The sequence below is a fragment of the Heterodontus francisci genome, chromosome 28 (genome assembly GCF_036365525.1).
Source record: "Heterodontus francisci isolate sHetFra1 chromosome 28, sHetFra1.hap1, whole genome shotgun sequence".
NCBI classification, from domain to species: domain Eukaryota; kingdom Metazoa; phylum Chordata; class Chondrichthyes; order Heterodontiformes; family Heterodontidae; genus Heterodontus; species Heterodontus francisci.
Window position 1 is genome coordinate 5,361,895 of NC_090398.1, and position 12,365 is coordinate 5,374,259.

At 42.2% G+C, this 12,365-nt stretch overlaps 1 protein-coding gene across 3 annotated transcripts in view; it reads left to right on the forward strand.

Moving 5' to 3' along the window:
* Positions 1-12,365, forward strand: part of LOC137385083 (equilibrative nucleobase transporter 1-like) — a 223,516-nt gene that overhangs the window by 130,238 nt on the left and 80,913 nt on the right. For all 3 annotated transcript variants that reach the window (XM_068059828.1, XM_068059827.1, XM_068059829.1), the window contains exon 5: positions 7,887-7,963. In XM_068059828.1, coding sequence (XP_067915929.1) covers positions 7,887-7,963 — 77 coding nt within the window. The remainder of the gene's footprint in view (positions 1-7,886; positions 7,964-12,365) is intronic.

Genomic DNA, 12,365 nt, shown 5'->3' on the forward strand with positions numbered 1-12,365 from the left:
GGGTACAGTAGTGTTATTGTTAAATTGGTGGACTAATAATCCAGGGTACAGTAGTGTTATTGTTATGTTATTGGACTAATAATCCAGGGTACAGTAGTGTTATTGTTATGTTATTGGACTAATAATCCAGGGTACAGTAGTGTTATTGTTATATTGGTGGACTAATAATCCAGGGTACAGTAGTGTTATTGTTATGTTATTGGACTAATAATCCAGGGTACAGTAGTGTTATTGTTATGTTATTGGACTAATAATCCAGGGTACAGTAGTGTTATTGTTATATTGGTGGACTAATAATCCAGGGTACAGTAGTGTTATTGTTATGTTATTGGACTAATAATCCAGGGTACAGTAGTGTTATTGTTATGTTAGTGGACTAATAATCCAGGGTACAGTAGTGTTATTGTTATATTGGTGGACTAATAATCCAGGGTACAGTAGTGTTATTGTTATGTTATTGGACTAATAATCCAGGGTACAGTAGTGTTATTATGTTATTGGACTAATAATCCAGGGTACAGTAGTGTTATTGTTATGTTAGTGGACTAATAATCCAGGGTACAGTAGTGTTATTGTTATATTGGTGGACTAATAATCCAGGGTACAGTAGTGTTATTGTTATGTTATTGGACTAATAATCCAGGGTACAGTAGTGTTATTATGTTAGTGGACTAATAATCCAGGGTACAGTAGTGTTATTGTTATATTGGTGGACTAATAATCCAGGGTACAGTAGTGTTATTGTTATATTAGTGGACTAATAATCCAGGGTACAGTTGTGTTATTGTTATATTGGTGGACTAATAATCCAGGGTGCAGTAGTGTTATTGTTATATTAGTGGACTAATAATCCAGGGTACAGTAGTGTTATTGTTATGTTAGTGGACTAATAATCCAGGGTACAGTAGTGTTATTGTTATATTGGTGGACTAATAATCCAGGGTACAGTAGTGTTATTGTTATGTTAGTGGACTAATAATCCAGGGTACAGTAGTGTTATTGTTATATTGGTGGACTAATAATCCAGGGTACAGTAGTGTTATTGTTATGTTATTGGACTAATAATCCAGGGTACAGTAGTGTTATTGTTATGTTATTGGACTAATAATCCAGGGTACAGTAGTGTTATTGTTATATTGGTGGACTAATAATCCAGGGTACAGTAGTGTTATTGTTATGTTATTGGACTAATAATCCAGGGTACAGTAGTGTTATTGTTATGTTATTGGACTAATAATCCAGGGTACAGTAGTGTTATTGTTATATTGGTGGACTAATAATCCAGGGTACAGTAGTGTTATTATGTTATTGGACTAATAATCCAGGGTACAGTAGTGTTATTGTTATGTTAGTGGACTAATAATCCAGGGTACAGTAGTGTTATTGTTATATTGGTGGACTAATAATCCAGGGTACAGTAGTGTTATTGTTATGTTATTGGACTAATAATCCAGGGTACAGTAGTGTTATTATGTTATTGGACTAATAATCCAGGGTACAGTAGTGTTATTGTTATGTTAGTGGACTAATAATCCAGGGTACAGTAGTGTTATTGTTATATTGGTGGACTAATAATCCAGGGTACAGTAGTGTTATTGTTATGTTATTGGACTAATAATCCAGGGTACAGTAGTGTTATTGTTATGTTAGTGGACTAATAATCCAGGGTACAGTAGTGTTATTGTTATATTGGTGGACTAATAATCCAGGGTACAGTAGTGTTATTGTTATGTTATTGGACTAATAATCCAGGGTACAGTAGTGTTATTGTTATATTGGTGGACTAATAATCCAGGGTACAGTAGTGTTATTGTTATGTTATTGGACTAATAATCCAGGGTACAGTAGTGTTATTGTTATGTTATTGGACTAATAATCCAGGGTACAGTAGTGTTATTGTTATATTGGTGGACTAATAATCCAGGGTACAGTAGTGTTATTGTTATATTGGTGGACTAATAATCCAGGGTACAGTAGTGTTATTGTTATGTTATTGGACTAATAATCCAGGGTACAGTAGTGTTATTGTTATGTTATTGGACTAATAATCCAGGGTACAGTAGTGTTATTGTTATATTGGTGGACTAATAATCCAGGGTACAGTAGTGTTATTATGTTATTGGACTAATAATCCAGGGTACAGTAGTGTTATTGTTATATTGGTGGACTAATAATCCAGGGTACAGTAGTGTTATTGTTATGTTATTGGACTAATAATCCAGGGTACAGTAGTGTTATTGTTATGTTAGTGGACTAATAATCCAGGGTACAGTAGTGTTATTGTTATATTGGTGGACTAATAATCCAGGGTACAGTAGTGTTATTGTTATGTTATTGGACTAATAATCCAGGGTACAGTAGTGTTATTGTTATATTGGTGGACTAGTAATCCAGGGTACAGTAGTGTTATTGTTATATTAGTGGACTAATAATCCAGGGTACAGTAGTGTTATTGTTATGTAAGTGTACTAATAATCCAGGGTACAGTAGTGTTATTGTTATATTGGTGGACTAATAATCCAGGGTGCAGTAGTGTTATTGTTATATTAGTGGACTAATAATCCAGGGTACAGTAGTGTTATTGTTATGTTAGTGGACTAATAATCCAGGGTACAGTAGTGTTATTGTTATATTGGTGGACTAATAATCCAGGGTACAGTAGTGTTATTATGTTATTGGACTAATAATCCAGGGTACAGTAGTGTTATTGTTATGTTAGTGGACTAATAATCCAGGGTACAGTAGTGTTATTGTTATATTGGTGGACTAATAATCCAGGGTACAGTAGTGTTATTGTTATGTTATTGGACTAATAATCCAGGGTACAGTAGTGTTATTATGTTATTGGACTAATAATCCAGGGTACAGTAGTGTTATTGTTATATTGGTGGACTAATAATCCAGGGTACAGTAGTGTTATTGTTATGTTATTGGACTAATAATCCAGGGTACAGTAGTGTTATTGTTATGTTATTGGACTAATAATCCAGGGTACAGTAGTGTTATTGTTATATTGGTGGACTAATAATCCAGGGTACAGTAGTGTTATTGTTATGTTATTGGACTAATAATGCAGGGTACAGTAGTGTTATTGTTATGTTAGTGGACTAATAATCCAGGGTACAGTAGTGTTATTGTTATATTGGTGGACTAATAATCCAGGGTACAGTAGTGTTATTGTTATGTTATTGGACTAATAATCCAGGGTACAGTAGTGTTATTATGTTATTGGACTAATAATCCAGGGTACAGTAGTGTTATTGTTATGTTAGTGGACTAATAATCCAGGGTACAGTAGTGTTATTGTTATATTGGTGGACTAATAATCCAGGGTACAGTAGTGTTATTGTTATGTTATTGGACTAATAATCCAGGGTACAGTAGTGTTATTATGTTAGTGGACTAATAATCCAGGGTACAGTAGTGTTATTGTTATATTGGTGGACTAATAATCCAGGGTACAGTAGTGTTATTGTTATATTAGTGGACTAATAATCCAGGGTACAGTAGTGTTATTGTTATATTGGTGGACTAATAATCCAGGGTGCAGTAGTGTTATTGTTATATTAGTGGACTAATAATCCAGGGTACAATAGTGTTATTGTTATGTTAGTGGACTAATAATCCAGGGTACAGTAGTGTTATTGTTATATTGGTGGACTAATAATCCAGGGTACAGTAGTGTTATTGTTATGTTAGTGGACTAATAATCCAGGGTACAGTAGTGTTATTGTTATATTGGTGGACTAATAATCCAGGGTACAGTAGTGTTATTGTTATGTTATTGGACTAATAATCCAGGGTACAGTAGTGTTATTGTTATGTTATTGGACTAATAATCCAGGGTACAGTAGTGTTATTGTTATATTGGTGGACTAATAATCCAGGGTACATTAGTGTTATTGTTATGTTATTGGACTAATAATCCAGGGTACAGTAGTGTTATTGTTATGTTATTGGACTAATAATCCAGGGTACAGTAGTGTTATTGTTATATTGGTGGACTAATAATCCAGGGTACAGTAGTGTTATTGTTATGTTATTGGACTAATAATCCAGGGTACAGTAGTGTTATTGTTATGTTAGTGGACTAATAATCCAGGGTACAGTAGTGTTATTGTTATATTGGTGGACTAATAATCCAGGGTACAGTAGTGTTATTGTTATGTTATTGGACTAATAATCCAGGGTACAGTAGTGTTATTATGTTATTGGACTAATAATCCAGGGTACAGTAGTGTTATTGTTATGTTAGTGGACTAATAATCCAGGGTACAGTAGTGTTATTGTTATATTGATGGACTAATAATCCAGGGTACAGTAGTGTTATTGTTATGTTATTGGACTAATAATCCAGGGTACAGTAGTGTTATTGTTATGTTAGTGGACTAATAATCCAGGGTACAGTAGTGTTATTGTTATATTGGTGGACTAATAATCCAGGGTACAGTAGTGTTATTGTTATGTTATTGGACTAATAATCCAGGGTACAGTAGTGTTATTGTTATATTGGTGGACTAATAATCCAGGGTACAGTAGTGTTATTGTTATGTTATTGGACTAATAATCCAGGGTACAGTAGTGTTATTGTTATGTTATTGGACTAATAATCCAGGGTACAGTAGTGTTATTGTTATGTTATTGGACTAATAATTCAGGGTACAGTAGTGTTATTGTTATATTGGTGGACTAATAATCCAGGGTACAGTAGTGTTATTATGTTATTGGACTAATAATCCAGGGTACAGTAGTGTTATTGTTATATTGGTGGACTAATAATCCAGGGTACAGTAGTGTTATTGTTATGTTGGTGGACTAATAATCCAGGGTACAGTAGTGTTATTGTTATGTTAGTGGACTAATAATCCAGGGTACAGTAGTGTTATTGTTATATTGGTGGACTAATAATCCAGGGTACAGTAGTGTTATTGTTATGTTATTGGACTAATAATCCAGGGTACAGTAGTGTTATTGTTATATTGGTGGACTAATAATCCAGGGTACAGTAGTGTTATTGTTATGTTATTGGACTAATAATCCAGGGTACAGTAGTGTTATTGTTATATTGGTGGACTAATAATCCAGGGTACAGTAGTGTTATTGTTATATTGGTGGACTAATAATCCAGGGTACAGTAGTGTTATTGTTATATTAGTGGACTAATAATCCAGGGTACAGTAGTGTTATTGTTATATTGGTGGACTAATAATCCAGGGTACAGTAGTGTTATTATGTTAGTGGACTAATAATCCAGGGTACAGTAGTGTTATTGTTATATTGGTGGACTAATAATCCAGGGTGCAGTAGTGTTATTATATTAGTGGACTAATAATCCAGGGTACAGTAGTGTTATTGTTATGTTAGTGGACTAATAATCCAGGGTACAGTAGTGTTATTGTTATATTGGTGGACTAATAATCCAGGGTACAGTAGTGTTATTGTTATGTTATTGGACTAATAATCCAGGGTACAGTAGTGTTATTGTTATGTTATTGGACTAATAATCCAGGGTACAGTAGTGTTATTGTTATGTTATTGGACTAATAATCCAGGGTACAGTAGTGTTATTGTTATATTGGTGGACTAATAATCCAGGGTACAGTAGTGTTATTGTTATGTTATTGGACTAATAATCCAGGGTACAGTAGTGTTATTGTTATGTTATTGGACTAATAATCCAGGGTACAGTAGTGTTATTGTTATATTGGTGGACTAATAATCCAGGGTGCAGTAGTGTTATTGTTATGTAAGTGGGCTAATAATCCAGGGTACAGTAGTGTTATTGTTATGTTAGTGGACTAATAATCCAGGGTACAGTAGTGTTATTGTTATATTGGTGGACTAATAATCCAGGGTACAGTAGTGTTATTGTTATGTTATTGGACTAATAATCCAAGGTACAGTAGTGTTATTGTTATGTTATTGGACTAATAATCCATGGTGCAGTAGTGTTATTGTTATGTTAGTGGACTAATAATCCAGGGTGCACTAGTGTTATTGTTATTTTAGTGGACTAATAATCCAGGGTGCAGTAGTGTTATTGTTATGTTAGTGGATTAATAATCCAGGGTACAGTAGTGTTATTGTTGTGTTAGTGGACTAATAATCCAGGGTACAGTAGTGTTATTGTTATGTTAGTGGACTAATAATCCAGGGTGCAGTAGTGTTATTGTTATGTTAGTGGACTAATAATCCAGGGTACAGTAGTGTTATTGTTATGTTAGTGGACTAATAATCCAGGGTACAGTAGTGTTATTGTTATGTTAGTGGACTAATAATCCAGGGTACAGTAGTGTTATTGTTATGTTGGTGGACTAATAATCCTGGGTACAGTAGTGTGGGGGTTGTGTTACTTGACTAATAATCTTGGGTACACTAGTGTAGGGTTATGTAAATGGAGTAATAATCTAGGCTAGAGTAGAGTAGGGGGTTATGTTACCTGGCTAGTAATCCAGGGTAAGTCTGGAGGGAGCCCCACACTGTCAGAGGGTCGGGATTCAGGGAGTGATGCATTGTCAGATGCTCAGTACTGAGGGAGTGCTGCACTGTTCGAGGGAAGTACTGAGGGAGTGCTGCACTGTCGGAGTGTCAGTCCTGAGGGAGTGCCGCGCTGTCGGAGTGTCAGTACTGAGGGAGTGCCGCGCTGTCGGAGTGTCAGTACTGAGGGAGTGCCGCGCTGTCGGAGTGTCAGTACTGAGTGAGTGCCGCGCTGTCGGAGTGTCAGTACTGAGGGAGTGCCGCGCTGTCGGAGTGTCAGTACTGAGGGAGTGCCGCGCTGTCGGAGTGTCAGTACTGAGGGAGTGCCGCGCTGTCGGAGTGTCAGTACTGAGGGAGTGCCGCGCTGTCGGAGTGTCAGTACTGAGGGAGTGCCGCGCTGTCGGAGTGTCAGTACTGAGGGAGTGCCGCGCTGTCGGAGTGTCAGTACTGAGGGAGTGCCGCTCTGTCGGAGTGTCAGTCCTGAGGGAGTGCCGCATTGTCGGAGGGTCAGTACTGAGGGAGTGCCGCGCTGTCGGAGGGTCAGTACTGAGGGAGTGCCGCGCTGTCGGAGGGTCAGTACTGAGGGAGTGCCGCGCTGTCGGAGGGTCAGTACTGAGGGAGTGCCGCGCTGTCGGAGGGTCAGTACTGAGGGAGTGCCGCGCTGTCGGAGGGTCAGTAATGAGTGAGTGCCGCGCTGTCGGAGGGTCAGTACTGAGGGAGTGCCGCGCTGTCGGAGGGTCAGTACTGAGGGAGTGCCGCGCTGTCGGAGGGTCAGTACTGAGGGAGTGCCGCACTGTCGGAGGGTCAGTACTGAGTGAGTGCCGCACTGTCGGAGGGTCAGTACTGAGGGAGTGCCGCACTGTCGGAGGGTCAGTACTGAGGGAGTGCCGCACTGTCGGAGGGTCAGTACTGAGGGAGTGCCGCACTGTCGGAGGGTCAGTACTGAGGGAGTGCCGCACTGTCGGAGGGTCAGTAATGAGGGAGTGCCGCACTGTCGGAGGGTCAGTAATGAGGGAGTGCCGCACTGTCGGAGGGTCAGTAATGAGTGAGTGCCGCACTGTCGGAGGGTCAGTACTGAGGGAGTGCTGCACTGTCTGTGTTACTATCTTGGGAGATGATTCTTCAAATCCAGGCCTGGTCTGCACACTCGGTTGCTGTAACAGATCCATGTCCACTGTTACACAAACAGAAGTGAAGAGGTCTGCCTGGAAACCTGGAAATAAATGTTCTTGTCTTTCCCACAGTGCCTCTTTGTGGCATCATTCTGGATGGAAATTTGCAGTTAATATAAATCTTCAGCAAAGGTTCTTGATTTGATATGAAAAGTTCTTGAAGATGTGAAGTGGTGAAAGTCAGATTATAAATTCAGTTCCATTAATTCTCACACTCACCCTCTCACTTTCTTTCAGTATCTGCAGGATTATTGTTCCCGGCACTATTATTGGTTGCAGTGGGCGGAATAACCTTCCTCATAACGAACATGCAGGTAAGGTAACATAGTGTGTGATAAAGCAGGCAGTATAATCAGGAAGAACCACAATGTCAAAGGGTCAGTACTGAGGGAGTGTCGCACTGTCGGAGGGTGAGTACTGAGGGAGTGCTGCACTTTCAGCGGTTCAGTAATGAGGGTGTTCTGCACTGTCGGAGGGTCGGTACTGAGGGAGTTCTGCACTGTCAGCGGGTCAGTAATGAGGGTGTTCTGCACTGTCGGAGGGTCGGTACTGAGGGAGTTCTGCACTGTCAGCGGGTCAGTCATGAGGGTGTTCTGCACTGTTGGAGGGTGAGTACTGAGGGAGTGCTGCACTGTCAGCGGTTCAGTAATGAGGGTGTTCTGCACTGTTGGAGGGTCAGTACTGAGGGAGTTCTGCACTGTCAGCGGGTCAGTCATGAGGGTGTTCTGCACTGTTGGAAGGTCGGTACTGAGGGAGTTCTGCACTGTCAGCGGGTCAGTCATGAGGGTGTTCTGCACTGTCGGAGGGTCAGTACTGAGGGAGTTCTGCACTTTCGGAGTGTCAGTATTAAGGGAATGCTGCACTGTCAGAGGATTAGGACTGAGGGAGTGAACATAGAACAGTACAGCACAGTACAGGCCCTTCGGCCCACGATGCTGTGCCAACACTTTTACCTTCTCTAAGATCAAACTACCTACACACCCTTCATTCTACTATCATCCATGTACCTATCCAAGAGTCGCTTAAATGTCCCTAATGTATCTGCTTCTACTACCACCGTTGGCAGTGCATTCCACGCACCCACCACTCTCTGTGTAAAGAACCTACCTCTGACATCTCCCCTAAACCTTCCTCCAATCACCTTAAAATTATGCCCCCTGGTGATAGCCCTTTCCACCCTGGGAAAAAGTCTCTGACTATCCACTCTATCTATACCTCTCATCATCTTGTACTCCTCTATCAAGTCACCTCTCATCCTTCCTCGCTCCAATGAGAAAAGCCCTCGCTCCCTCAACCTTTCTTCAGAAGACATGTCCTCCAGTCCAGGCAGCATCCTGGTAAATCTCCTCTGCACCCTCTCTAAAGCTTCCACATCCTTCCTATAATGAGGTGACCAGAACTGAACACAATATTCCAAGTGTGGTCTAACCAGGGCTTTATAGAGCTGCAGCATAACCTCACTGCTCTTAAACTCAATCCCCCTGCTAATGAAAGTCAAGACACCATACGCCTTCTTAACAACCCTATCAACTTGGGTGGCAACTTTGAGCGATCTATGGACGTGGACCCCAAGATCCCTCTGTTCCTCCGCACTGCCAAGATTCCTGTCTTTAAGCCTGTATTCTGCTTTCAAATTTGACCTTCCAAAATGAATCACTTCACACGTTTCCAGGTTGAACTCCATCTGCCACTTCTCAGCCCAGCTCTGCATCCTGTCAATGTCCCGCTGCAACCTACAACAGCCTTCCACACTATCCACAACTCCAGCAACCTTTGTGTCATCGGCAAACTTGCTAACCCAGCCTTCCACTTCCTCATCCAAGTCATTTATAAAAATCACAAAGAGCAGAGGTCCCAGAACAGATCCCTGCGGAACACCACTGGTCACCGAGCTCCAGGCTGAATACTTTCCATCTACTACCACCCTCTGACTTCTATGGGCCAGCCAATTCTGTATCCAGACAGCCAACTTTCCCTGTATCCCATGCTTCCTTACTTTCTGAATGAGCCTACCATGGGGAACCTTATCAAACGCCTTGCTAAAATCCGTATACACCACATCCACTGCTCTTCCTTCATCAATGTGTTTTGTCACATCCTCAAAGAATTCAATCAGGCTTGTGAGGCATTACCTGCCCCTCACAAAGCCATGCTGACTGTCTCTAATCAAACTATGCTTTTCCAAATAATCATAAATCCTGTCTCTCAGAATCCTCTCCCACTACTGATGTAAGACTGAATTGGTCTGTAATTCCCAGGGTTATCCCTATTCCCTTTCTTGAACAAGGGAATAACACCCTCCAATCATCTGGTACTACTCCAGTGGACAGTGAAGACACAAAGATCATCGCCAAAGGCGCAGCAATCTCTTCCCTCGCTTCCCGTAATATTCTTGGGTATATCCCGTCTGGCCCCGGGGACTTATCTGTCCTCATATCATTCAAACTTTCCAGCACATCCTCCCTCTTAACCTCAACCTGTTCGAGCATATCAGCCTGTTTCACGCTGTCCTCACAAACGACCAGGTCCCTCTCACTAGTGAATACTGAAGCAAAGTATTCATTAAGGACCTCCCCTACCTCCTCCGACTCCCGACACAAGTTCCCTCCACTATCCCTGATTGGCCCTACCCTCACTCTGGCCATCCTCTTGTTCCTCACATAAGTGTAGAACGCCTTGGGATTTTCCTTTATCCTACCCGCCAAGACTTTTTCATGTCCCCTTCTAGCTCTCCTAAGTCCATTCTTCAATTCCTTCCTGCCTACCTTGTAACCCTCTAGAGCCCTGTCTGATCCTTGCTTCCTCAACCTTAAGTAAGCTTCCTTCTTCCTCTTGACTAGCTGTTCCACATCTCTTGTCATCCAAGGTTCCTTCACCCTACCATCCCTTCCTTGCCTCATCGGGACAAACCTATCCAGCAGTCGCAGCAAGTGCTCCCTAAACAACCTCCACATTTCTGTCGTGCATTTCCCTGAGAACATCTGTTCCCAATTTATGCTTCCCAGTTCCTGCCTAATAGCATTGTAATTCTCCCTCCCCCAATTAAATATTTTCCCATCCCGTCTGCTCCTGTCCCTCTCCATGACTATAGTAAAGGTCAGGGAGTTGTGATCACGATCACCGAAATGCTCTCCCACCGAGAGATCTGCCACCTGGCCTGGTTCGTTGCCAAGCACCAAATCCAACATCGCCTCACCTCCAGTCGGCCTATCTACATATTGAGTCAGGAAACCTTCCTGGACACACCTGACAAAATCTGCTCCATCCAAACTATTTGCACTAAGGAGGTTCCAATCAATATTAGGGAAGTTGAAGTCACCCATGACAACAACCCTGTTACTTCTGTACCTTTCCAAAATCTGCCTCCCAATCTGTTCCTCCGTGTCTCTGTTGCTATTGGGGGGTCGATAGAAAACTCCCAATAAAGTGACTGCTCCTTTCCTGTTTCTGACTTCCACCCATACTGACTCAGTAGACAAACCCTCCTCGACGACCTCCCTTTCTGCAGCTGTGATACTATCCCTGATTAGCAATGCCACTCCCCCACCTCTTTTACCTCCCTCCCTATTCGTTTTGAAACATCTAAACCCCGGAACATCCAACATCCATTCCTGCCCCTGTGATATCCACGTCTCCGTAATGGCCACAACATCGTAGCTCCAAGTACTGATCCATGCTCTAAGTTCATCACCCTTATTCCTGACACTTCTTGCGTTAAAATAGACACACTTCAACCCATCATACTGGCTGCAACTTGCCCTGTCAACTGTCTAACCTTCCTCACAGACTCTCTGCACTCTGTATCTGCCTGTTCAACAGCTACCCCATCCACTGATCCGTGGCTCCGGTTCCCATCCCCCTGCCAAACTAGATTAAACCCTCCCGAAGAGCTCTAGCAAACCTCCCGCCCAGGATATTGGTGCCCCTCCAGTTCAGATGCAACCCGTCCTTCTTGTACAGGTCCCACCTTCCCCAGAAGGTATCCCAATGATCCACATATCTGAAGCCCTCCCTCCTACACCAGTTCTGTAGCTACGTGCTCAACTGCACTCGCTCCCTGTTTCTAGCCTCACTAGCACGTGGCACCGGTCTCAATCCTGAGATTACTATCCTGCTCATCCTGCCTTTTAGCTTCCAACCTAATTCCCTATATTCGCTTTTCAGGTCCTCATCCCTTTTCCGAGCTATGTCATTGGTACAGATATGTACCACGACTTCTGGCTGCTCCCCCTCCCCCTTAAGAATCCTGTAGACTCGATCCGAGACATCCCTGACCCTGGCACCCGGGAGGCAACATACCATCCGGGAGTCTCGTTTGCGTGCACAGAATTTCCAGTCTGTTCCTCTACTGGCCATACTGGACCTGGTATTGGGGAATGAGCCCGGCAAGGTGGTTGAAGATTCAGTAGGGGACTACTTTGGGAATAGTGATCACAATTCCGTAAGTTTTAGAATACTCATGGACAAAGACGAGAGTGGTCCTAAAGGAAGAGTGCTAAATTGGGGGAAGGCCAACTAGACCAAAATTCGGCAGGAGCTGGGGAATGTAGATTGGGATCAGCTGTTTGAAGGTAAATCCACATTTGATATGTGGGAGGCTTTTAAAGAGAGGTTGATTAGCGTGCAGGAGAGACATGTTCCTTGAAAATGAGGGATAGAAATGACAAGATTAGGGAACCATGGATGACAGGTGAAATTCTGAAACTAGCTAAGAGG